Source organism: Giraffa tippelskirchi, chromosome 4 (assembly GCF_054371585.1).
Source record: "Giraffa tippelskirchi isolate mGirTip1 chromosome 4, T2T-mGirTip1v1.2.pri, whole genome shotgun sequence".
Taxonomy (NCBI): domain Eukaryota; kingdom Metazoa; phylum Chordata; class Mammalia; order Artiodactyla; family Giraffidae; genus Giraffa; species Giraffa tippelskirchi.
The window spans coordinates 212,594,900-212,621,440 of NC_137278.1; the positions used below are offsets into that span (position 1 = coordinate 212,594,900).

The following is a 26,541-nucleotide window of genomic DNA, read 5'->3' on the forward strand; positions in this document are numbered from 1 at the left end:
GGGACATGAGTCTACTCCGCAGATCTCCGCAATTGCTGGCTTTTCTAATTAAAACACCTTTCCTGTCTGCTGACACTTGCTTCTTGATTGTTGTCTTTTGAACACTGAATGGTCGAACCTGAGTTTGGTAACAAATGCAATCATTTGGTTATTTTTATTCCCAGGCAGCACAGATTTCTTATTAGGCTGGCTGCTGTCATATAAAGAAATAATGTCCCATGTATGCAATATAGTAGCTATTCTTTTGGAGAATCAATATTGTGAAGACTTTCAAATATACTTTTGTTGGTAGTCAGGGCATGACACAAGAAGTATGAAGTTTTGGAAACATGACTGTCTTTCACAAACCTCAATGGGTTATTGGCTCAATGTTATGGTTATGGTTCCAGTTAATATAACATCTCAGCAACAACAACAGCTGTACTCACCCCATTTTTATTGAAAACTGAAGTTCCACACAGAAAACCAAACGACTCTTAAAGTTCAAAAATGATTTCTTTCCCATTTTCTAGGTCATTTATCCGACTTCTATTCCATTTAAAATCTGGCAATTTTTTTTCAAAACAAATTTTTTAAAAAAGTGCTGTTGAATTCAAAATTTTGGAGGAGACTGCAGTGGCTAATATATAAACATTATTCACATCAGAATTTCTTGATTGATTTTTCCTCCAGCAACCAAATATTCACCCCTCCCCCCAAAGAAAGTTGCTAACTCATTTCCTGTGAAAACTTTCCAGTGACCATCTTCCCAAAGTTCTGCCTCTGTCAGCTGGTCTGCATCAGAAGCTGTGGATAGCATAGCTGAGCATTTTCTTTCTCTGCCAGTCTCAGAGAAATTTCCAGCACAGATTCTTCTTCCTATTTGGGCATTAAGTGGTTGAAAATTTAGAATCATGATCTTTTGCTCTAGTCATGAAACCGGAGACTTTAAGCCAAACACTTGCAAAGTCAACTGCACGTAGTCATGTCTGACCCATGAAATGATATATGTACAAATTTCAAGGCGGTCTTTGAATTTGATTCCCTGTGAAAATCATTGTTTTTCAGATCTCCCATTTGTCTCTTATAAATGTCTTGTAGAAGGTCTCTCTCCAGTAAGCTGGCATCCACTAAATTATCATTCCAGGAACCATTCCAGGGCTCCACACAATCCCCTGTACATTTTGGACTTTCTTTATCATGAGGTGGAGAAGGAAATGGCAACCCACTCCAGTATTCTTGCCGGGAAAAATCCATGGATGGAGGAGCCTGGCAGGCTACAGTCCACGGGGTCCAAAGAGTCGGACATGACTGAGCACACACGCATTATCGTGAGATATGATCCAAACCCCAGTTTCCCAAAACCCTTTGTCTATTGTCTTCCTTGCAGTTGTGAAAGGCAGTAATCATCACACCTCCAACTGCTTTGAGCTCCTGGACTGCATATGGTATATAAGAGGTGTAGGAAGTTATTTTGAAAAAAGGTACACAGGAATGTCTTTAGCAAGCAAGACTGCAAGCAGTAGGTTTAGGAAGTCTCTGACTGCTGCAACTGCTAGTTACTTGATTCCAACAGTCAAACCCAAGACAAAGTTTCTCAGCCTCTCTCAAGGTATTTGTGCATCCTCTGTGTTGATTGTTTTACTGTAAGGCCATTTTCTTGAGACCTCTTCAAGAAAATTAGAGATACCAAGGGAACATTTCATGGAAAGATGGGCTCAATAAAGGACACAAAGAGTATGGACCTAACAGAAGCAGAAGATATTAAGAAGAGGTGGCAAGAACACACAGAAGAACTATACAAAAAAGATCTTCATGACCCAGATAATCACAATGGTGTGATCACTCACCTAGAGCCAGACATCCTGGAATGCGAAGTCAAGTGGGCCTTAGGAAGCATCACTACGAACAAAGCTAGTGGAGGTGATGGAATTCCAGTTGAGCTATTTCAAATCCTAAAAGATGATGCTGTGAAAATGCTGCACTCAATATGCCAGCAAATTTGGAAAACTCAGCAGTGGCCACAGGATTGGAAAAGGTCAGTCTTCATTCTAATCCCAAAGAAAGACAATGCCAAAGAATGTTCAAACTACTACACAATTGTACTCATCTCACACGCTAGTAAAGTTATGCTAAAAATTCTCCAAGCCAGGGTTCAGTAATACATGAACTGTGAACTTCCAGATGTTCAAGCTGGTTTTAGAAAAGGCAGAGGAACCGGAGATCAAATGGCCAACATCCGCTGGATCATGGAAAAAGCAAGAGAGTTCCAGAAAAACATCTACTTCTGCTTTATTGACTATACCAAAGCCTCTGACTGTGTGGATCACAACAAACTGTGGAAAATTCTTCAAGAGATGGGAATACCAGACCACCTGACCTGTCTCCTGAGAAACCTGTATGCAGGTCAAGAAGCAACAGTTAGAGCTGGACATGGAACAACAGACTGGTTCCAAGGAGGAAAAGGAGTATATCAAGGCTGTATATTGTCATCCTGCTTATTTAACTTACATGCTTATTTAACTTACATTCCAGCATCATGAAAAATGCTGGACTGGATGAAGCACAAGCTGGAATCAAGATTGCTGGGAGAAATATCAATAACATCAGACATGCAGATGACACCACCTTTATGGCAGAAAGCAAAGAACTAAAGAGCCTCTTGATGAAAGTGAAAAAGGAGAGTGAAAAAGTTGGCTTAAAGCTCAACATTCAGTAAACTAAGATCATGGCATCTGGTCCCATCACTTCACGGCAAATAGATGGGGAAACAGTGGAAACAGTGATAGACTTTATTTTTGGGGGCTCCAAAATCACTGCAGATGGTGACTGCAGCCATGACATTAAAAGACACTTGCTTCTTGGAAGGAAAGTTATGACCAACCTAGACAGCATATTAAAAAGCAGAGACATTACTTTGCCAACAAAGGTCCATCTAGTCAAGGCTATGGTTTTTCCAGTGGTCATGTATGGATGTGAGAGTTGGACTACAAAGAAAGCTGAAGGCCGAAGAATTGATGCTTTTGAACTGTGGTGTTGGAGAAGACTCTTAAGAGTCCCTTGGACTGCAAGGAGATCCAACCAGTCCATCCTAAAGGAGATCAGTCCTGAATACTCATTGGAAGGACGGATGCTGAAGCTGAAACTTCAATCCTTTGGCCACCTGATGCAAAGAACTGACTCATTGGAAAAGACCCTGATGCTGGGAAAGATTGAAGGCGGGAGGAGAAGGGGATGACAGAGGATGAGATGGTGGGATGGCATCACCGTCTCGAGGGACATGAGTTTAAGTAAACTCTGGGAGCTGGTGATGGACAGGGAGGTCTGCTGTGCTGCAGTCCATGGTGTTGCAGAGTGGGACACTACTGAGCGACTGAACTGAGCTGATTGGAGAAACCATAGCTTTGACTGCACGGACCTTTGTAGGCGAAGCAATGTCTCTGCTTTTTAATACACTGTCTACGTTTGTCATAGCTTTTCTTCCAAGCAGCAAGAGTCTTTTATTTTCATGGCTGCAGTCACCATCTGCAGTGATTTTGGAGCCCAAGAAAATAAAGTCTGTCACTGTTTCCATTGTTTCCCCATCTATTTGCCATGAAGTGATGGGACCAGATGCCATGATCTTTGTTTTTTGAATGTTGAGTTTTAAGCCAGCTTTTTCACTCTCCTCTTTCACCTTCATCAAGAGGCTCTTTAATTTCTCTTTGCTTTCTGTCATAAAAGTAATGTCATCTGTGTATCTGAGGTTATTGATATTTCTCCCGGCAATCTTGATTCCAGTTTGTGCTTCATCCAGCCCACCATTTCACATGATGTACTCTGCCTAGAAGTTAAATAAGCAGGGTGATGATGTACAGCCTTGACATAATCCTTTCCCAATTTGAAACCAGTCTATTGTTTCATGTCCAGTTCTAACTGTTGCTTCTTGATCTGCATAAAGCTTTCTTAGGAGGCAGGTAAGATGGTCTGGTATTCCCATCTCCTGAAGAATTTTCCACAGTTTGTTGTGATCTACACAGTCAAAGGCTTTAGTGTAGTCAGTGAAGCAGAAGTAGATGTTTTTCTGGTATTCTCTAGCTTTTTCTATGGTCCAGTTGATCAAATTGGCAATTTGATCTCTGATTCGGCTGCCTTTTCTAAATCCAACTTGTACATCTGGGAGTTCCCTGTTCACACACTGCTGAAGCCTGGCTTGAAGGATTTTGAGCATTACTCTTCTAGCATTACTGGTGCTTAGGGGAGGGCAGAATGGGGAACAATTGCTTAATGGTTGGAGTTTCTATTTGGGATCACAAAAAATTCTGAAATTGACAGTGGTGAAGGTTACATATGAATGTTTTTAATGTCACTGAATTGTATACTTAGAAATGAGTTAAAATGGTTAATTTTGTTATATACATTTTAACATTTAAAAAGTGAAAGAAGTTATAGTACAAATAAGTCAACTAAATCCAAAAGAATGCAGGAGTGGGGAAAAGCAGGGGCAGAAAAGTACAAGATCGGCTTGTTATTGGCACTGCTGGCTTGGTTTTGTGGACAAGCTCCACCTGGTGTGCCCCCTGGGTTGGTCTGGAATGTGGGACAAGGCCACAGCACTGAGGGGGTACTTGCCATATTTCTGCCATGGTTAAGTAGTGTGGGACTTTGGTTGCAGCCCCAAGTAGCTAGGTATCTCTACAGTTAACTTTCTTGAACAAGCAGCATTCTTTCTATTTATGTATCCACTGACATTTGTTAGTGTTGGACCAGTGTTGGAAGTGGAGCTCTCCATTAGACAGTGGTGAGCATAGGTTGGAACTCATACTACAAGAATATAAAATGCCTGTGGAAACTGATTTCAGGCATACTTGATAGTCTATCAAGGTAGACTTCTATGGGGAAATCCTCAATATGTTCATCTTTGGCTGTCTCAGACAGGAAAAAACCTTTGGCTCTGTAGGTTCACTTATTTCAGCAAGTCAATGTTATACTGAGTAAGCTAAGAAATGCCTAGATTCACCAGACTAGATATGAAACCATGAAGACAATTTCTTCTAGGCTTCTGCAAGCAAAATAATGAATGACCACTGGTGAGAGATAATTTTATATTTTCAGTCACTGTTTCCTAGTATTTTACTGCTCATAACTATGCAATCTCACCTGGTTATATTTAATTTTATTTTCACCTTAGTTATATTTTTTAAAGCAAACAGTTTCCTAAATCTGTGAATTAAACAGAATAATGTAGTTACCACATCATGCTTCAACTGTCAAGTTAAATTCATCATGAGATATTATTAAAAAGACTTTATCTTTAAAAATAAAAAATGTTTTAGTGTATTATATTAAAATCTCTTTCAAAATTTTCTAAAGTATACCACTAGAAAGGTCATTTTTAAAGTGCCTTATATGGAAAGAAAATAAATATAAGTATAGTTGTAAAGGCAAGTCACTAATTTGAGATGAGACCTACAATTCTCACAGTAAAACCAAGAATGTATGTACTTGCATAGACTGTGCTGCTAAACAGAGAAGGCTCATAAAAGACAAAACATTAGGTCATATGGCTTATTTTTGGGTTTTTAGATCTATTCTGTCTTCCGCAGTGGCCGCACCAATTTTACATTCCCACCTACGTGTACAAGAGTTCCCTTTTCTCCACATTCTCACCAACATTTGTTATTTGTGTTCTTTTTGATGATAGTCATTCTGATTTGTGGGAGATGATTCCTCACTCTGGTTTTGATTTGCATTTCCCTCATGATTAGTGATGTTGAACATCTTTTTACATGCCTGGTGGCATTTTTTTAATGTGTGTTTTGTCCTTGGAAAATTGTCTATTGAGTTCTTCTGCCCACTTTGCAATTGCCTTTTTTTTGGTAAATGTATTTTTTAAACGTTTTAAATTATTAAACTATGATAACACATTTACAGGAGACTTGGAAAATATAGAACAAAATTACACACAACTCCACTGTATCTTAAAATTATTTTTTAAGTAGATAATTAGTTGAGAGTTTTAATATCAAACTCTCAAAATTTAACAGAATGCATGGATAGAAAAGTAGAAGGATACAATAGACCCGAAAAGCACTATGAACCAATTCAACATAATTAAGGTTTATAAGTCCAGTGGTGAGACTCCTTGCTTTCAATGCAGGGTGCCTGGGTTCAATCCTTGGTCAGGGAACTAGATCCCACATGCTGCAACTAAAAGTTCGCATGCTGCAACTAAAGATCCTGCATGTGGTATCTAAGACCTGATGCACCCAGACAGATAAATTTTCAGGCTTCCCAGGTGGTGCTAGTGGTAAAGAATCCATCTACCAGTGCAGGAGTTTGATCCCTGGGTCAGGAAGATCCCTTGGAGGAGGGCATGGCAACCCACTCCAATATTCTTGCCTGGAGAATCCCATGGACAGAGGAACCTGCCAGACTACAGTCCATAGGGTTGCAAAGAGTTGGACATGACTGAAGCGACTAGCATGCATGCACACAACAGCAGGATACAAACTCTATTCAAGTTCCCGAAGACTATAAACCAGGAGACACCGGAGTGCACAGGGACATAATGTCGGGTGCAAAAATTTCATGGTCTAAAGGTATTGAAATCATACAAAGTCTGTTCTATTATCACCGTGAAATTATGTTAGAAATTAATGTCAAAAGATATTTGAAAACAACCCACATATTTTCAAGTGCAAGGTGACATTTACCAAGAGAGATCTTTGACTCAGCCATTGAAAGTTTCAGTAAAGCTAAAAGACTGAAAAAACACAGAGAGTGACTGCAGAGAAGAAAGCAGTTAAATGAGGAATAAATACCAAAATGAGAAATTAATATCAAAGGTACTTTAAACACCCTATGTCTCTGGAAATTAAATGTCCACTGGTAAATGATGGGTGTATCTAAGATGCCATAACAAGGAAAATTAGAAAATATTTGTAACAGAATAAAAATGAAAAAATTGATCAGAACTTGTTGCATGCAGCTGAGGCTACTCAATGCAACTAAATACAATATGGAATCTTGAATAAGATAGGAAAACAAATAATGGACACTGGCATAAAGTTTTGTGAAATTTGGACAAAATATGTACTTTTAACCCATTAGACTGAGCCATCCTAACATCTTTGACTGGTCTATATGAATGCACTAGGGTTTCTGTCCTTTTGCTATAAAATTGAGACAAATGACTAGATAGAATTGCAGCAAATTGGAGGGTTATGCTTGGAATGATTGGACTTGAAATAGGCTAGACCAGTGCACATGAGTATGTATAGGCTGATACATACTTAAGTAGGTATCAACAAATCTCTACAGTATATTTTCGAAAACAAAGATGAAACATGGTTTTCTCACTACCTGATCCTTCCAGAATTTGGATTCTCCAGTTGGCTCTCCTGTGGACTTGATGGTTTATTTCGACCGGATGACAACTAGCTATACTAATCATTGTTTTGATCTATACCTTTTGCCCATTTTATAAGATTGTCTCTTGCATTATCCATAGTGTAATGAGTCCTCTATGTATATGAGATGTCATCTCCATACGGACATAGAGATTCTAGGGTTGTTCAGGGCTTCCCTGATAACTCAGTTGGTAAAGAATCCTCCTGCAATGCAGGAGACTCTGGTTGTTAACCTCAGCCGCCTACCAGGGGCCAACGCCTGGCCCCCGCCCCGCGCCTCAGGCCCCGCCCCGCGCCTCAGGCCCCGCCCCGCGCCTCGGCCCCACTTCCCTAGACTCCGGACTCCCGCTTTCCAGCCACTCCCCGAGACCTAAAGCCGCCTGGATCCTGGCTCAGTCCCCAGGCGAAACCCACCCAGACTCTGGCAGTTGGAAACCCCAGGCCGGCCTGATCCGGATGCTCGTTCACCGGCGGTACTCCGGCCCGGCATCGCACGAGCCAGCCTCCCGGGGTCCTTCAGGCCTTCGGCCGGGCAGCCCTCCTGAGGGCCTTGAGCGGTTGCGTAGCAGCTGCGGGGACGCGGGCAGAGCTGGACGCGGAGCGAGGGGCGGTGGGCCCTGGGCTGACTGTCGGGGTCCGACACTGGAGGGAATCCGGGACGGGCGGGTTCCGAGGGCGGCTGGCCGGGGGCGGACCGACCTGCGGCCCCGCTGGTCTCCAGTCCTTGCTCGGGAACAGCCGAGATGACGAAACCGCGCGAGTGGCGGCCTCGCCTGTGGGAAGCGCCCCTTCAAGGCCGTCCTCGGGCCCTCAGCTGGACGGAGGGCCGGTGGGGGGGAAGAACGGGACAGTGGTTCTGGCAACGGTGGGAGGAGGGAGGCGAAGGCAAGCCATTCTGGCCAAGAGGTTGAGGTGCTCGAAAACTACTTGAGTGAAGGAGAGCTTATCCAGTGAGTCGCAAGAAATCGACAAGCATTTAAGGTCTTCGAGAATAGATTTGGCTGCATTGGGCTCCAGCTGCAGGGTGGAGGTGGAAGGGGCAGCCCCTTTTTATGCTTATCAAGCATCTGCCACTTCCCAGTCACTGCTCTTGAGGCTGAGGGTGCCTCGGTGAACAAGGCTGACTCCCTACCTGAGCAGAAGCAGTAGCATTGCCGTCAGGAAACTCAGGGGTCCTATTGGTATTTTCCACCCTTGTGTGCACCTCTGTCATAGCTCTTGCCACAGTAGAGACACGTGTCTTGTGTCCCGGTGCAAGATCTGCCCGTGTTTAAGGCTTAGTAAGTGCCGGCGCTGCTGCGGCGTTGTTGCATTGTTGAGCTCAGAGTGTGGACTGTGGCACATTCTCAGTAATGTTAGTGAAGTTATTAATATATTTGGGCGTGATGACGTGCGGATAATGGAGTAGAGCTAGAAATTATGTTACACCTCGGTGCTGGCATTGGGTGTCTGGAGATGTCTTGTGCAGACAAGGGATGTGAAGAGTGAGTTTGGGGTGGGCGGGGCTTAGATTTCACAGGTCATTTTTGCCTGTGTGCAGTAGTTTGCTAGTCAAAACCTGGTAGGCAGTTGCATACTTGAGTCTGGCACTGAGGGGCACGCGGTCTCTGTGGAGATACAGATTTGGTATCATCAGCATTTAGGAGATCCTTGAAACTAGTCGAGGTTGAAATAACCCTAGAGAAGATGGCCTGCGAATGCCAGGTTTGGGAAAGGAAAAAATAGCTACTGATTTCAGTAGAATGGAAAATGAGGTGGAGGTGAGAAGCATGAGGCAGAGGATCGGGAAGAGACATCTTTGGCTGTGTGGTCTTGTCATTCAGCAATGAGAGTTCAGGCCCACACAATGTCTCAAATTGATTATGTGATGTAAGCACTGATTTTTGCCCCTACTTTACAAGTGAGCAAATGTTTGTACATAAAACTTGTAAAACTTCAACATGGTTTTAGAATAGTCTCTCCAGGTGGGAGTGGGAGTTATGGTCCTGAGCATAGCTGTAGTAAAGAGATGAGGGTAAACCACTCTAAGAAGATCTTGTTGGGGACAAGATTACAACGCCATGGTTCAGCAAGCGCTGGCCAGGTTGGTAGTGAACAGAATAGGGTGTCAGTGTTTCCTGGGGCTCCTCTCTCATCAGATCATTGTCTCCCCTGTCCAGGAAGAGGAAGGGAATTTGGTTGAGGGGACTTCTCATCTCTTTACCAACAGCCTCTTCTTGATGTTTCCAGTGACAAGATCCCCCTCCCCTGAGCTGATGCCCTTTCTGCAGCCAGGAGCCAATGGCTAGGGACAAAGCCAAACCCTGTGAGCTGAACCAGGAGAAATACGATGCTGATGACAATGTGAAAATCATCTGCCTGGGAGACAGCGCTGTGGGCAAGTCCAAGTATGTTGGAGGATTAGGGAAGCAAAGCCAGGCCCAGAACAGATCTGGGTTCTTAGAAAAACTCTCCAGAGGCACAGAGGAGCATGGCTTCTGTGGGTGTGGTGAGGGAGCCCCGGCATGGGGGAACAAGGGAGCCTCCCATCAGCAGCCGTGTGTGTCTGGGGAGGAGGGCCGGAGAGTGCTGAGTCAGAACTGAGAGAGGAGAGCTTTACCTGTGAGTCCTGGCAGAGACTGCTGGAGCGGTTCTGGTGAGGTGAGAGCTGGGGTTTTCCTGTGTGTGCTGTGTGGGCTGAGAGATTTCAAGGTACAGACAGTGGGAATGGGGAGAGGGAAGTGTGAAAAGTGTGACTAGCACAAGCAGCAGCAGGTTGAAGAAAGGTGGTGAAGAAACTTTCTTGAAAGAACTCACTGAGAAGAATGGATAGAAATGATGACTGACTGTCATCAGCATAAAGATTGGCTCGCTCGTAACCGCAGTGCCTCTGTGCACAGGTGGGACTCCCCTGAGACTTTAAGGGAGGCTCTGCTGTGCGGCAGCCTGTCTCCACAGGGTGTGAGCCTGTTTGTCAGTTTCTGGGACTGTGGGGCACACATCCATTTCTGCCCCTGACCAGATACCTTGTTTAGTCTTCTATCCCAGGAGCCCCAGTCCCACCTTGTTTTCCACTTTTATCTTTTATTAACGTAGCCTTGGAATCAGGGAGCTGTGAATAATTCCCTAGGGGCTTTGCTGGTTGGCACAGTGGTAACTTAACTTTTCTCAACCTCAACTCTGTTTATTTTAAAAGATGCTCTGGGAAAAGCAAAGCAGGAACTTGTAGCAGGAGTCCTAAACTTAAGCCTTCATCTCAATACCCAGACTTTAGGTGGGAGCAGGGCTGTCATACTGTAGAATGCCTAGGAAGGAACTCAGAATAATGATTTTCTCATCATAGGGCTCTGGCTGGAACTCTTGGTGCTGTGTTAAATAGAAGTGGCAAAAGCAGGCATCCTCTTTATTTCTCACCTTGAAGGGAAGCTTTTTGTCTTTCACAACTGAGAGTGGTGCTAACTCTGGGGTTTTCATCAGTTCAGTTCAGGTCAGGTCAATCACTCAGTTGTGTCTGACTCTTTGCGACCCCACGGACTGCAGCACACCAGGCTTCCCTGTCCATCCCCAACTGCTGGAGCTTGCTCAAACTCATGTCCATTGAGTCGGTATTGCCATCCGACCATCTCATCCTCTGTCATCCCCTTCTCCTCCCACCTTCAATCTTTCCCAGCATCAGGGTCTTTTCCAGTGAGTCAGTTCTTTGCATCAGGTGGTCAGAGTATTGGAGTTTCAGCTTCAGTATCCATCCTTCCAATGAATATTCAGGACTGATTTCCTTTAGGATGGACTGGTTGGATCTTCTTGCAGTCCAAGGGACTTGCAGTCTCAAGAGTCTTCTTCAACACCATAGTTCAAAAGCACCAATTCTTTGGCGCTCAGCTTTCTTTATGGTCCAGCTAGCTTTGACCAGATGGACCTTTGTCAGCAAAGTACTGTCTCTCTGGTTTTTAGTATGCTGTCTAGGTTGGTGATAGTTTTTCTTCCAAGGAGCAAACATCTTTTAATTTCATGGCTGCAGTCACCATCTGCAGTGATTTTGGAGACTAAGAAGATAAAAAGTCTCTCACTATTTCCATTGTTTCCCCATCTATTTGCCATGAAGTGGTGGGACCAGATGCCATGAAGTGATGGGACTGGATGCCATGATCTTAGTTTTCTGAATGTTGAGCTTTAAGCCAACATTTTCACTCTCCTCTTTCACTTTCATCAAGAGGCTCTTTAGTTCCTCTTTGCTTTCTGCCATAAGTGTGTGTCATCTGCGGATCTGAGGTTATTGATATTTCTTCAGGCAGACTTGATTCCAGCTTGTGCTTCATCCAGCCCAGCACTTCACATGATGTACTCTGCATAGAAGTTAGATAAGTAGGGTGACAATATACAGCCTGGACGTACTCCTTTCCCAATTTGGAACCAGTGTGTTGTTCCATGTCTGGTTCTAACTGTTGCTACTTGACCTGCATACAGATTTCTCAGGAGGCAGGTGAGGTGGTCCGGTATTCTTATCTCTAAGAATTTTCCACAGTTTGTTGTGATCCGCACAGTCAATGGCTTTGGCATAGTCAGTAAAGCAGAAATAGATGTTTTTCTGGAGCTCTCTTGCTTTTTCAGTGATCCAATGGACATTGGCAATTTGATCTCTGGTTCCTCTGCCTTTTCTAAATCCGACTTGAACATCTGGAAGTTCACAGTTAACGTACTGTTGAAGCCTGGCTTGGAGAATTTTGAGCATTACTTTGCTAGCATATGAGATGAGTGCAATTGTGCAGCAGTGTGAACATTCTTTGGCATTGCCTTTCTTTGGGATTGGAATGAAAACTGACCTTTTCCAGTCCTGTGGCCACTGCTGAGTTTTCCAAATTTGCTGGCATATTGAGTGCAGCCCTTTCATGGCATCATGTTTTAGGATTTGAAATAGCTCAACTGGAATTCCATCACCTCCTCTAGCTTTGTTCATAGTGATGCTTCCTAAGGCCCACTTGACTTCGCACTCCAGGATGTCTGGCTCTAGGTGAGTGATCACACCATCGTGGTTATCTGGGTCATGAAGATCTTTTTGTATAGTTCTTCTGTGTATTCTTGCCACCTTGTCTTAATGTTTTCCGTTAGGTCCATACCATTCTGTCCTTTATCGTGCCCATCTTTGCATGAAATGTGCCCTTGGTATCTCTAATTTTCTTGAAGAGATCTCTAGTCTTTCCCATTCTCTTGTTTTCTTCTATTTCTTTGTATCGATCACTGAGGAAGGCTTTCTTATCTCCTTGCTGTTCTTTGGAACTTTGCATTCAGATGGATATATCTTTCCTTTTCTCCTTTGCCTTTAGTTTCTCTTCTTTTCTCAGCTATTTGTAAGGCTTCGTCAGACAACCATTTGCCTTTTTGCATTTCTTTTCTTGGGGATGGTCTTGATCACTGCCTTCTGTACAGTGTCACGAACCCCTGTCCATAGTTCTTCAGGCACTCTGTCTATCAGATCTAATTCCTTGAATCTATTTGGCACTTCTGCTGTGTAATTGTAAGAGATTTGATTTAGGTCATACTTGAATGATCTAGTGGTTTTCCCTACTTTCCTCAATTTAAGTCTGAATTTGACAATAAGGAGTTCATGATCTGAGCCACACTCAGCTACTGTATAGAGCTTCTCCATCTTTGGCTGCAAAGAATATAAAGAATATAATCAGTCTGATTTTGATATTGACCATCTGGTGATGTCCATGTGTAGAGTCATCTCTTGTGTTTTTGGAAGAGGGTGTTTGCTATGACCAGTGCGTTTTCTTGGCAAAACTCTGTTAGCTTTTGTCCTCCTTCATTTTGTACTCCAAGGTCAAACTTGCCTGTTACTGCAGGTATCTCTTGACTTCCTACTTTTGCATTCTAGTCCCCTGTGATGAAAAGGACTTCTTTTTTTGGTGTTAGTTCTAGAAGGACTTGTAGGTCTTCACAGAGCCATTCAACTTCGGCTTTTTCGGCATTAGTGGTTGGGGCATAGACTTGGATTACTGTGATAATGAATGGTTTGCCTTGGAAACGAACAGAGATCTTTCTGTCGGTTTTAAGATTGCACTCAAGTACTGCATTTTGGACTCTTTTGTTGATTATGATGGCTACGCCATTTCTTCTAAGGGATTTTGCCCACAGTAGTAGATATAATGGTCATCTGAATTAAATTCGCCCATTCCCGTCCATTTTAATTCACTGATTCCTAAAATGTCGATGTTCACTCTTGCCATCTCCTGTTTGACCACTTCCAGTTTACCTTGATTCATGGACCTGACATTCCCGGTTCCTATGCAATATTGTTCTTTACAGCATTGGGGTTTTCATATGTGGCCTTTATCCTAGAGGTGATTGCCTTCTCTTCTTAGTTTATAGAGTGTTTTTGCCATGAGATGGTGTTGGTTTTTGTCAGTTACTTTGTTTACATTTGTTGAGATGAATATGTGGAATTTTTCCTTCATTCTATTTATATATGTTTGATTAATTTTCTTAAGTTGTATCACCTTTATATTCTGAGAATAAATCTCCCTTGGTGATGATGTATAATCCCTTTAATATGATTTGGTTTGCTAGTGGGTTTTGTTTTTCACTGTTCTGCATCTTAGTTCCTGTGTGTGGGCTTTCTCTAGTGCAGCGAGCAGGGGCTGCTCTCTGGTTGAGGTATACGGGCTTCTGTTTGCGGTGGCTTCTCTTGTTACGTAGCTCGGGGTCTAGAACACGGGCTCATTGTGGTGCATGGGCTTAGTTGTCCCACAGCACGTGGGATCTTCTGTGACCAGGGATCAAACCTGTGTTCTCTGCATTGGCAGGTGCATTCTGAATCACTGGACCACCAGGGAAGTCTGCTAGTGGATTTTGGGGGGATTTTTACAGCTAAAGTCATGAGGAATATTGGCCTGTAGTTTTCTTTTCTAGTAGTGTCATCTGGCCTTGGAATCAGGGTACCACTGGCCTCATAGAAAGAATTATAAAGTGTTCCCTCCTCAGTTTCTGGGAAAAGTTTGAGAAGAACTGGTGTTTGTTCATGAAATGGTTGGTAGAATTCACGAGGAAAGTAATTCAGTCCCGGACCTTCAGTTACAGGGAGTGTTTGAATGCTGATGTAATCTCCTTACTTGGTATAGGTCTACTCAGATTTTCTGTTTCATTCTGAATCTGGTAGTTCATGTGTTTCTAGGAATTTGTGCACTTCCTCTGGGTTATCCAGTTTATTGGTGTGCAGCAGTTCACGGTGTTCACTTGTAATTTCTTTGTTTCTGTGAGACTGATGTCACTCGCCCAGGCTTCCGTTCAGATGTGGATAGTTTGTGTCCTCTCTCTTTTCTCAGTCTAGCTAAAGGTTTGTTGATGTTGTTGATCTTTTCAAAGAACTAATTTCTGGTTACACTGATACTTCTGTTGTCTTTCTATTCAGTATTCTGCGAATCTCCACTCTAATCTGTATTATTTCTTTCCTTCTGCTAGCTTTGAGTTTAGTTTGGTCTTTCATATCTACTACTTTAAAATGTATGGTTATGTTATTGATTTAATTTGCACCGTTTTGTGAATTTTCTGGTTTTCCTTCTGTTATTCTAGTTGCATTCCATTTTATTTGTAAAGATACTTTGTATAATCTCAGTCTTTTAAATTTTATTAACTTTTTTGTAGCCTAAGCTGAGTTCACTTGAGAAAAATATGTGTTCTACTGTTGTTAGATAGAGTATTCTGTATACGTTTGTTGGGTCTGTTTGGTTCATAGTGTAGTTCAAGTCCTCTGTTTCATTGTTCTATTCATTATTGAAAGTGGGATGTTGAAATCTTAATGTATTATTGTACAACTGTTTATTTCTCCTTTTAGTTGTGTCAGTGTTGACTTCATATATTTTGGAACAACTTCATATATTTTGGAACAACTCTGTTGTTCTTTACATATATGTTTATAACTTTTGTATATTCTTGACAGATTGAACTTTTCATCGATATATAATCTCCTTCATGCCTTGTAACATTTGTCATTTAAAAGATTGTTTTGTCTGTGGCTGTAGTATAGCCATCCTAGTTCTCTCTTGAATACTGTTTACATGGAATATCTTTTATCATCCTTTTGTTTTTCAACCTCTTTTTGACCTTGTATCTAAAGCAGGTATCTTACAGTTAGCACATACTTGGTACATATTTTTTAAATATACTCTGCCAGTCTCTCACTTTTAATTGGAGAGTTTTATCTATTCCCATTTACAACAACAGTAATTAAAGTTATTACTGATAAAGAAGAATTTACTTCTGCCACTTAACTATTTGTTTTATATGTCTCCTGTTTTATTGCTCAATTACTCCATGCAGTTCAGTTCAGTTCAGTCGCTCAGTTGTGTCTGACTCTTTGCGACCCCATGAGCCACAGCACGCCAGGCCTCCCTGTCCATCACCAACTCCCGGAGTCCACCCAAACCCATGTCCATTGAGTCGGTGATGCCATCCAACCGTCTCATCCTCTGTCCTCCCCTTCTCCTCCTGCCCTCAATCTTTCCCAGCACCAGGGTCTTTTCAAATGAGTCAGCTCTTTGCATCAGGTGGCCAAAGTATTGGAGTTTCAGCTTCAACATCAGTCCTTCCAATGAACACCCAGGACTGATCTCCTTTAGGATGGACTGGGTGGATCTCCTTGCAGTCCAAGGGACTCTCAAGAGTCTTCTCCAACACCACAGCTCAAAAGCATCAATTCTTTGGTGCTCAGCTTTCTTTGTAGTCCAACTCTCACATCCATATATGACCACTGGAAAAACCATAGCCTTGACTAACTGTAACCCTAACCCTAACTCTAATTACTCCATTACACATTTTTTTAAGTTGATTTTTGGTAGTATACTGTTTTGAGTCTCTTCCTTTCATGATAATTTTTTAAATTTTTTATTAATAGTTACCTTGAAGATTATAATTAATATCTAAAATTTATAACAGCATATGTGAATATCAATTTAATTATAATAGTATCCAAACACTCTGTCCCTTCCCTTTATATTGTTTTGTCACATATTACATCTTTATACATTAATTGTTCATTAACATAGATTTATAGCTATAATTTTATCTATTTGTCTTTTAAATCATACAGGAGAAAAAAGAGGAGTTCTAACCCGAAAGTATGAGAGTACTGCTTTTATATTTCTCTGTGTATCTACCTTTACTGAAGATCTTTATTTCTTTATATGGCTTCAAATTACTGTTTAGTCCGTTCATGTCAACCTAGAGGCCTCATTGTACTATTTCTTCTAGGACATATCTACTGGTTATGAGCCACATCAGCTTATATTTATCTGGGAGTTGTCCCAATTTTGCCTTCATTCTAGAAGGATAGTTTGCTGTGCATAGAATTCTTTGTTGACAGTTTTTTCCCCCTCAGGACTTCAGATATGTCATTCCACTGCCTTCTGATCTCAGTGGCATCTGATGAGAAATTGGCTGTTTATTTTATTGAGGATTTTGTCTTTCAGTTCCTACAATTTGCCTGTCATGTGGAGCAGTGTGAGTTTGTGCTGCCGGGAGTTTGTTCAGCTTCCTAGGTGTGCATATTCATGTCTTGCACCAGGTTTGGGAAGTTTTTAGCCATTATCACTTGGGATAACCTCTCTGCCCCCTCCTGTCTCGTGTCTATGATGCCTGTGTCAGGATGATTAGTGCTGTCTCAGGGATCCTTAGGCACTGGTCGTTTTCACTTGTTTTTCTTTCTGCTTCTCAGACTGGATGATTTCGGTTGCCTTAACTTCAAGTTTGCTGAAGGTAAACTTTTTTTTGCCTTCTCAATTGGTGCTGAAACCCTCTAGTGAGTTTCCCACCCACGTTGTTGCACTTTCCCGCTGCCCTTTCTTTCCGTATCTCCGGTCTCTTTGTTAGTGGGCGCGTTCTGTTTACGCGTTGCTTTCTAATTGCCTTAGTTCTGTGTCCGTGGCTCCCCTTGGCTTTTTGAGCGCACTGAAGATGATTCATATAACATCTTTGACTAGTCAAGTATCTGGATTTCTTCAGGTATTGTTTCTGTCAGATTCTTTTTTATCATGTGACTAGGCTATACCTTCCTGTTTCTTTGTATGCTTTGTAATTTTCTGGTTTAGAATTAGACATTCTGAGTATTTTACTGTGGTGACTTTGTGTGTGTTAGTCACTCACTCGTGTCCAACTCTTTGCAACCCCATGGACTGTAGCCCTCCAGGCTCTTCTGTCTATGGGATTCTCCAGGCAAGAATACTGGAGTGGGTTGCCATTTCCTTCTCCAGTGGTGACTTTGGAACTCAGATATTCCCATTCCTTGGGTATGGCTGATTTCTGCTTGTTTAGGGCTGGAGTGTCTACTTGTAACTTTTCTATACTTTTTACAAAGTGTTTATTCCTTCTTGTGTGTGGTGGTCAGACAGTGACCTGATAAAAATTTCCTTAAATATTTGGCTCCAAAATGGGAAAGAAAGAGAGGGATAGTCCTATCCTGTTAAATTGCCAGTAGTTGCAGGGGAAGCCTCTGAAGCCTGAGAGAGCCCGGATCTGGCTCCTTGGGGATCTACCGACTGATCACAACATGCAAGACGAACTTTCTGGGGACAGTATCTCTCCTGCCAGCCAGACACGTGGAACACTGGTCACTGTATAGCTTCGGGGGACCTGTGGTGTGCGCAGCTGTTGCTGGTTTGTGCTGTTCTTCTGCACAAGGCCAACACTCTCCTTTCATGTAGCACTCTCCTTGTTGTTGGGTCCAGTCAGGTTCCAGAGCTCTGAAATAGTTGATTCTGATCGTTTTTTCCAGTTACCAGTTGTTTCAGTTGAGGGAGTGACCCCTTGAGCGTCCTACCCCACCGTTTTGTGTAGTGTCCTCAAGGTTCATTTCTTTGTACACAGGTATCCAGTTGTCCCCACACTGTGCATTGATAAAGCAGTCCTTTGTGTGTGTGCATGTACTCAGTTGCTCAGTCATGTCCGACTCTGCAGCTCCATAGACTGTAGCTCACCAGGCTCCTCTGTCCATGGAATTATCCAGACAGGAATACTGGAGTGGGTTGCCATTCCTTCTCCAAAAATAATCCTTTGCCCCATTGAATTGCAGTAATGCTTTTATTCTAAATCCATTGACCATACACATGGCTATACATATTTTAAGAGTGTGTTTATTGTCTGTCTGTCTTCCCCACTAGAATATAAGCTTCACAAAGGAATTTTCATCTGTTTTGTTCAGTGTTATATCCTGGTGCCCAGCCTAGCATCCAGCATATGGCAAGCACTCAGTAATTTTTTTTTACTTCTTTGTACTAAACTGTATCTGTCTATTCTGTTGAAGAGCAGTTATGAAAATTTATCATTTTTATGATATTAGATACAGTACTGCAGTGAATATTTTATGCCTATCATCTTGGGCACAAATTCTATTAGAGCTGGGGTGAAACTGCCCAGTTTTAGCATTAGCTCAAATTTTGAGTTATCCTGTTTTCTCTCCAAAGTAGCATGGTAGATTCGCAGTCCTACAGCACAGTATGGGAATTTCTGTTGCTTCACGAAGTTCCTAACTTTGTGACTATCGTGTGACTTTTTCAATTTTGTTACTCTTAACGGATGAGTGTGCTACTTCATTTTATTTAATTTGCATAACATCATTAAAAGACTGAGCATCTTTTCGTATGTTTGCCTGCTGTTCACTGACTTGCCTGTTCATATTCTTAGAAGCAGGCTGCGTGTGTGCTCCTGCGTGTCGGAGCTGCTCATGCTCTCTGTGTACTGAGCGTTTGTCGGTGATTGGCATTGCGCGTGTCTTCTCCCAGGCTGTGAGGGGATTTTTTTGTTTGTTTGGTTTTTTTTCTTTAACTTTTCATTTTGAAATAACAGATTCACAGGATGTTGCAAAGAGAATACAGAGAGGGCCTGTATCCCTCAGCTACTGTCCCCATTGGCTATCTCTGAAATAATCAGAGTACAAGTGCAGGAAATCAGCATTTGCTCAGTGCCTGTGTATAATTCCGTGTCATTTCATCAGGTGTAGATCTGTGTAGCATCACTGGAGTCGAGATACACAACTATTCCCACTCAGTGGCGGCCGAGGTCCTGCTGCGCGTGTGTAGCCACGCCCACCCCACTTCATCCTCTACCGGCCCCGCCCTGCGTCCGCTAACGTACTCCATCTCTGTAACATGGCATCTTGGCAACATTGTATACAAGGAGTTATATAACATAGGACCTTTTTCACTCAGCGTAATACCCTTAAGATTCATTTAAATTGTTGGGTGGATCAGTAATTTGTGCCTTCTTGTTGCTGGGTGGTAGTCCCTGTTGTAGATGTACCACAGTTTGTTTACTCCCTAAAAGGAGTAGACTGGGGCCCCTGCTCACAGGACGAGCACCTGTGGGTGCTGGTCAGCGTCACAGCCAGAGGGTGTCAGGAACTGCCCCTGAGGCAGGAGGAGGGCGGATGGGTGGCTCCTGGGCACTGTCCTTGAGAGGAAGCTTTGTAGCTGAGGAAGGAACTGGAGGGGGAGCCACAGCGGGCTTCCAAGTGTCCCACCCCGGGTGGCGCATCAGGGCGAGGAGGAGGCGGGAGTGCCGAGGGACGCGGCTGACCACCGTGCACGTTCTCCCTACAGACTCATGGAGAGGTTCCTCATGGACGGATTGTATCCTTCAAGTTTAAAGCGCTCCTTATGGCCCTTGCCACGCCGGTGCCAGCTCAGGCCCACTGCCCGCATCCCCTCGCTCTGCCCTAGTGGTCCAGGGAGGAGGGGCAGGTGAGTGAGTGCAGAGGTTTCATTCATGCTGCTTTCTCACCAGCTGACCTACATGGCATGCTGCAACTATATTCTGAGGTGTACTCACATCTGGATTTGCTTTATATTAGGAAGGCAGTGGAATGGCTAACCGTACCTCATCCAATGCCTGGACTGACACCCCACCTCCTCCTTAGTAGCTCTGGCAGTGGCTAAGTCACTTAACATCTCTGACCTCAGAGCTTGAGCTCTCTACAATTTAAAAATTCTCTGGTGTGACTCAACTTTATGAAGAAGGATCTGCCAGCCCCACCCTCCTTTCCTGAATTGTTATTACGCAGGTTTGGAATGAGAAAACTGGGATGATTTGTAAAAATCTTCCCAAGTGAGTCCATTGAGAACTATGGGTAAGAAGAGCCCTGGAGCCTCCTGCTCCCTGCCCTGGGCCTCAGCCTCCCAAGGCAGAGCCTAAGTATGTCTTACTTCACCTCCTCCCAAGTTCTTTGCACTCACCCACCTGTGTTGTCCCAACTCTGATGGTTAAACCCACACAGCATCTTGCAACTTCAGAAAGTCGTATTCCCCATGCTTTTTGATAGGGTTTCATACATAGACAAACCGCAGTTCATAAACAGCTTGTCAGCTAGCTGTCTGGCTTAAGGAGGAGGCTTGTTTTCCCTGGAACTGTTATGTTGCTTCTTATGGCTGGGTTTGCTCTCTGCCTGCAACAGCCCCATCCATAAAGAGCTGGGCATCCACAGTGGCATTTGCCAACGTGATGCCACTTCGGACAGCTGCTTTGTAAAAGTCCATTCCATGTTTTTCCTTGTACTCAGGTGGCCAGGACACAATCCCAGCCTCTCCTGCCCCTCACTTTTCATGGAGATTGTGCCTGTGATGTTTGAGATTGAGGTTGGTCCTCTGTCTGCAACACTCATTCAATTTAAAATCTGGATAACTTTCTAAAAAAGGAGAGAGAGGCTCCATTCCATCACACCAGCAACCACCCCCTAGCACCTTTCTTATGTCTCTTTATTCATTGTTTTCCTTAACCTAAATGCAGTCAGCCCCAGCAGCTGTCCACATACGCCCTGACCCTGTACAAGCACACAGCCACGGTAGATGGCAAGACCGTCCTTGTGGGTGAGCAGCACAATGCTGAGCCGCAGCAGCTCTCAGGAGGGAGGAGAAGGGCTGGGGAGAGAGTCAGGCGGGGGGGGTGCCGAGAGCCCAGGCTCAGATGAGGGGTGGTAGGTGCAACCCACAGCCGAGAAGCAAGCGGAGGTGGAAAGAAGCACGCAGGGCTCTATTCCGGTTCTCCTCAGTCAGAAAAATAACAGGTGTTGTCCGAGTGTTGTCTTCCACAAAGGTTTGGCTTTAAATGGGGTTACAGCCTTTCCCTTGGCCAGGCCACACATCTGGCCTCTGTGATTAGCACTCATGGAAATTGGGTCTAGTTTTGACCTTGGAGGGTCCTGCATCTTATTGGGTGGGGGACGGAGGGCACTGACCCTCTCCCCCTTGGGGTTTCCTGTCTGCGCTCTCCTTCCTCCTGGCCCCTGTCTCCCTCTCAGCCACCCCTCCTTACCGCCAGATGCATCACGTGCAGAGGACACACCTGTGAGCGGTGTGGTCTCCCACCCTCCCAGCCACTGCACAGAGATGCTCAGTGTCCGGGCTCTCTGCCTCTCCACCCCCGTCAGGCAGTCAGAGCTGTGTTCATGTTGCAGACTTTTGGGACACAGCAGGCCAAGAGCGGTTCCAGAGCATGCACGCCTCCTACTACCACAAGGCCCACGCCTGCATCATGGTATGAAACCAGCTGGGAGGCAGACGCTCTGGGCAGGTCTGGCCTGAGGGGTGAAGGGATGAGGGCCTGAGCCCTCCTCACCAGGGCTGGGTGCCGGGGGAAGGATTAGGGCAGGCTTCAGACTGCAGAGGTTCTGAGTGAGAACCTGCCAGGGCAAGCTTCTCGTCTGGGGTGAGGGTGGGGGGTGGGTGTGGACCACCATTCCATCAGGAGGAGCAAGCTTAGGGCCTCATCATCAGGCAGCTCCCTACCCTTTAGTCATCTCAGAGTCAAACACAGTCCCTCCCTAATGGAGCCCACTGACACCTTTTTTAGGTGCTCTTGTCCTGCCCTTGTGCTTAAGGTACAAAATCTCTTGAAATTTTCCAGAATGTAATGCTAGTACCTGTACAGGGAGGCTTCCCTGGTGGCTCAGTGGTAAGGAATCTGCCTGGTAGTGCAAGAGACGCAGGTTTGATCCCTGGGTCGGAAAGGTTCCCTGGAGAAGGAAATGGCAACCTAATCCAGTATTTTTGCTTGGGAAATCTCATGGACAGAGGTGCCTGGCGGGCTACAGTCCACGGGGTCGCAAAGGAGTCAGACATGATTTCGTGACTGAACAGCAACAACCTGTACAGGAACACAATGAAAGGAGCAGGGCGAGGGCGAGGCCAGCGGGGTAGGCTGGGCAGCGCGTGGCCTCTTGCCTGTGCCGCTCGTCGGTCAGCCCCGTTGGCCCTCTTCTGTCCTGCCAGCCTCCCTGTGTACCTGTGTCTGCAGGTGCCCCTCACCAGCCCCAGCCTGCTGTAGGGGCCTTGGCCAAGTGGGGACCTGATCGCCCCAGAGGGAGGTGGGGTTCTGCCCACCACTTTGAAACAGAGAAGGATATGCTGCTCAGCCTAACCAGCTCCTCCTCAGCTCAAAACAAGGAAACGAAGCTCAGGAAAATAGACCTGGGCAAGAGGTCTGATGGTGATCATGGCAGGAGTGAAGCAGATTCCAAAGGTTTCACTATAAGCATATTTTAGAAGAAGTCTTTTTTGGGAATTCAATAAAACATCGTCATTTATTGAAATTGGGCCTGGGGATAACCATACAAGAGCCTCTCAGTAGACCACTTGCTACTGCCTCAGGTGGGCCAGCCGCTGACTGGAGCCCGCGGCCATGCAGGGGGAGCCCCGGCCCTGGGCATGGCTGCTCCCGTGAAGGGCTGCGTTGTCTCGAAGTAAGACTTGCCATTCCAGCAGGTTACATGGCCGTCCCTCTCAGCCCACTGTTGTGCCGGGGCAGTTTGGATCTGCGAGTCTGTTCTGGGAGACAGCTTGGCGGCAAGCAGCTGAGCTTTGGGGAGTTCATCTGAGGAGCTGGAAGGATCCTTGTAGCAGCCACTTGAAGCATCTTAGGACTTCTGGCCTCCTCGCCCTTAGAGCTAGTCAGTGTTCATGCTTCTTGCTGATATTTTTAAATAGGTAAACAGTATAAATTATAAACAGTTCATAAATGATAAGCTGCAAAATAATAAAAGATAAAAGTTACTTTTTAAAAGTTTAAAATATAAAAGTTTATAATTAAAGGTAAAACAACTGAAAGGGTATTCTACAAACATTTAAGATTATCATAAAGGGGTTTCAAAAAAATGGTTAGACAGTAATTAGACTAAGGAAAAAACCAAAAAAATTTCAATGTTCACAGACTTATCAATGGTACAATAAGTAAAATGGTACTCTTTGGTTAAAATAGGTACATTAGGTGACAAGATGAAGGTTCTGGAGGGATTCTCTGAGAAGTGTGGGCAAGGCGCAGCCTTGTGGTTGGAGGGGCCGCAGCTCAGGGTGGTTTGTGGTCCGAGTCCCCAGCCCCGTGTCTGCTTGTATATGTGTCACCTGGGGGGTGTGCAGAGACACTGATGCTCCTGCGCTGTCTTCTTTCCTCTGCTGATTCAGGTATTTGATGTGCAGAGGAAAATCACATACAAGAACCTGAGCACCTGGTATACAGAGCTTCGGGAGTTCAGGCCAGAGATTCCGTGCATTGTGGTGGCCAATAAAATCGATGGTGAGGCCACCCCTACATCTGGGTGCCAGCAATTCATGGGGGAACCCACCATCACACGTTTTGTCCTCCTCTCCTGGGCCATCAAACCATCAGTGATCTGTTCCTCCCAAAATAGATCCCTTGGCTGCTTGCCATCACTCCCCTTCCAGTAATATCCACATGAGCCAACCTGCCTCCTTGAGACACAGATCCCAGTTGGATGAGCTCCTTCTATGACATGTCTGCTGATTGTCCCTGCTTGTCCCACTTCCTGGAATGGGGACCTCCAGTGACCTGCCCTTCAAAAAACTCTCCTTTTCCCTTGGTAGACAGGCCAATGTCCTACCTTCTTTCTACAGCAGACATGAAGATGACCCAAAAAAGTTTCAATTTTGCCAGGAAGTTCTCCTTGCCCCTGTACTTTGTCTCAGCTGCTGATGGTACCAACGTTGTGAAGGTAATAGGAGACTGCAGAGATGGTCTAGTGAGGTGGGGAACGCCTGACATTTCCGGGGAAGAGAAGGGTGGAGAGAAGGGCTGGCTGCAGGGCTGTTGGTGAGGACGGCATTGCTGGGGGCCCTGGTGAGCACGTGGAGACAGGAAGGGGTCATTATGAGTGTCGACAGTTGAGCAGGTGATGGTTGGGCTTGGTGAAGAAAAGGCATGTTGACCAGCATGGGGTCAGGGCACGAGGAAAAGGTGATGATTTTAGGATTAGTGTGTGGATATGTGATGACGATGGGCCAGTGGGTACAGGGCCAGCAGAGTCCCGGCCACTGGTGCCCACAGCCTTGCTTTCCTTCCCACCCCAGCTCTTCAACGATGCAATTCGATTAGCTGTGTCTTACAAACAGAACTCCCGGGACTTCATGGACGAGGTTTTGCAGGAGCTTGAGGTAGGTCCAGCACAAATGTCAGGTGGCATGGAGAAAACAGCTTCTCTCCGTAGGGGTGCAGAGCTAACCCAGTAGACCCGACTTGGCAGGCAGCACATTCTCGTGGGCACGGCCCCTAGAGGTGTCAGAGCCTCAGCTGGGCACATGCAAGGCCAGGCCTCACCTGCCGCCTTGTTCACAGAACATCGACTTGAAGCAGGAGGAGGAGGAGGAGGATATGCCGGACAAAGAACAGCCTGGCCGCATCCAGAGCCCGTCTCCCTCCTGACCGAAGGAGGCTTCTCCACGGCCCACCTGGTGGTGAGGGGCAGTTCAGAAGACCCCTCCCTCGACAGCCCTTCAGCTCTGAGGCACTCTTCCAGGCCGTCCCCTGCTACACCTCCTACAGACCCAGCTGTCCTATTTGCACCCCCCCACCCCGACTTCCATGGCCCGTGAAACCTGATCCTTCAGTACATGCCACTAACAGGTGTAAGGCCCATACCAGACCCTGAAGCCAAATTAGGGATGGACCCTCCAGGTCATATGGGACAGTAAAGAGAATTGGAATATTCTCTTTGTGTCTCATCAAGGATATTTAGGTGTCTCCCCCCCGCCACCTCCCCAAGAGCTGATGTTAGCCTATTCATTGCTTTTCCACAAAGAGGATGATTTCTAATTCCTGACTTTTCTCCTCTTTAGGCTCCCAACTAACCCAGTCATTTTAAGAATGATTTTGAGCAGAGAGCTGTTTGTTCCGTAAGTTTTTCTAGAGCTCTTCTGGATGTGGCCAGTGCTTTGATGAACAGCGAGGCCAAGATCACAGGCCCACGTTTGCTGTCAGCATCAAGTGAAAGCAGGTGACTGGTCTGGCCACACAGTAATACACAAACATCATTGTTGTGAACATCACGGGTCAATACAGCCACATCACAAGGCATGCATTATAAGAAATTGACTTTAGGAAGCTTCTTTTAAAATCCACAGTTCAACATAGGAGGCTTTGCCTCATTTTCTGAGGACTAGTGTGGACACTGAGCCTCTGTGGGTGGCAAGGGCTGCTGAGGACTGTCGTGCTGCCATTTCCATTTCTCTCCAGGACTTGTTGCTCACTAGGATGCTTTTATGATCATCTTGTACATCATTTCCATTAAACATTTTTTTTACAATAAAGATGGAATTACATAAACATTGAGTTGATGTGCCTGCTTTGTGGGTATGGATTTTTTTTAAGCAAAAAGTCACAAAAGAATGAGTGGACCAACAGCCACGTTAATGGGGGGAGGTGGCCGTATTCGTCAAGCAGGGTGACCAGGTTAACTTCATTTATTGTCACGGATCATTTCAGTGGACTTTAGGGTTTTAAAAGAATGGGTATTTGTTTGGGAGTCAAGAACAAACATTTTTACCCTTTAAATTATTGATGCTTACAATTTCAACTTAAGAAACGTAACCTGAATTCAGGAATGTGTTATGCTGGTGAGATGGGCTTTTAAAAACAAGAACAACAAAAAAACCCTTTATTATAAATGAAAAATGTGTTCAGAAAACAATGGCTTAGTTGAGATATGATTCAAATACCATAAAATTCCCCATGTGTATTGGGCTCACATAACCATTTTGCATCAGTTCTCTTAGAAGCAAAGCCTGAGAAGACAACAAGTCTTGGTCAGATGAATATTGGGGCGGTTCTCTGTCTCTGCTAGGGACCAGCTTCAGCCTGCCTCTCCCTAAGGGAGCTCTGGAGGGCAGACTGTCCCTCAGGGTTGATCCCACTTTGAGACCAG

At 44.7% G+C, this 26,541-nt stretch overlaps 1 protein-coding gene and 1 pseudogene across 50 annotated transcripts; one reads left to right on the plus strand and one right to left on the minus strand.

Moving 5' to 3' along the window:
* Positions 1–48: 48 nt before the first annotated feature.
* On the minus strand, positions 49–8,522 carry LOC145545743 (glucose 1,6-bisphosphate synthase-like; annotated as a pseudogene).
* Positions 7,729–25,943, plus strand: RABL2B (RAB, member of RAS oncogene family like 2B). Of its 50 annotated transcripts, none has more exons than XM_081591155.1 (10): positions 7,729–7,927; positions 9,600–9,757; positions 19,937–19,966; positions 21,120–21,199; positions 21,787–21,866; positions 23,789–23,900; positions 24,209–24,336; positions 24,692–24,775; positions 24,957–25,075; positions 25,457–25,943. In XM_081591155.1, the coding sequence occupies exons 2-9, from the start codon at positions 9,651–9,653 to the stop codon at positions 25,041–25,043; spliced, it is 708 nt and encodes a 235-aa protein (XP_081447281.1). In that variant the 5' UTR covers positions 7,729–7,927; positions 9,600–9,650; the 3' UTR covers positions 25,044–25,075; positions 25,457–25,943. The 50 variants fall into 50 exon arrangements, with proteins under 50 accessions (XP_081447281.1, XP_081447295.1, XP_081447312.1 ...); XM_081591169.1 differs by having other exon boundaries at positions 24,239–24,336; XM_081591186.1 differs by having other exon boundaries at positions 24,242–24,336.
* Positions 25,944–26,541: the final 598 nt, after the last annotated feature.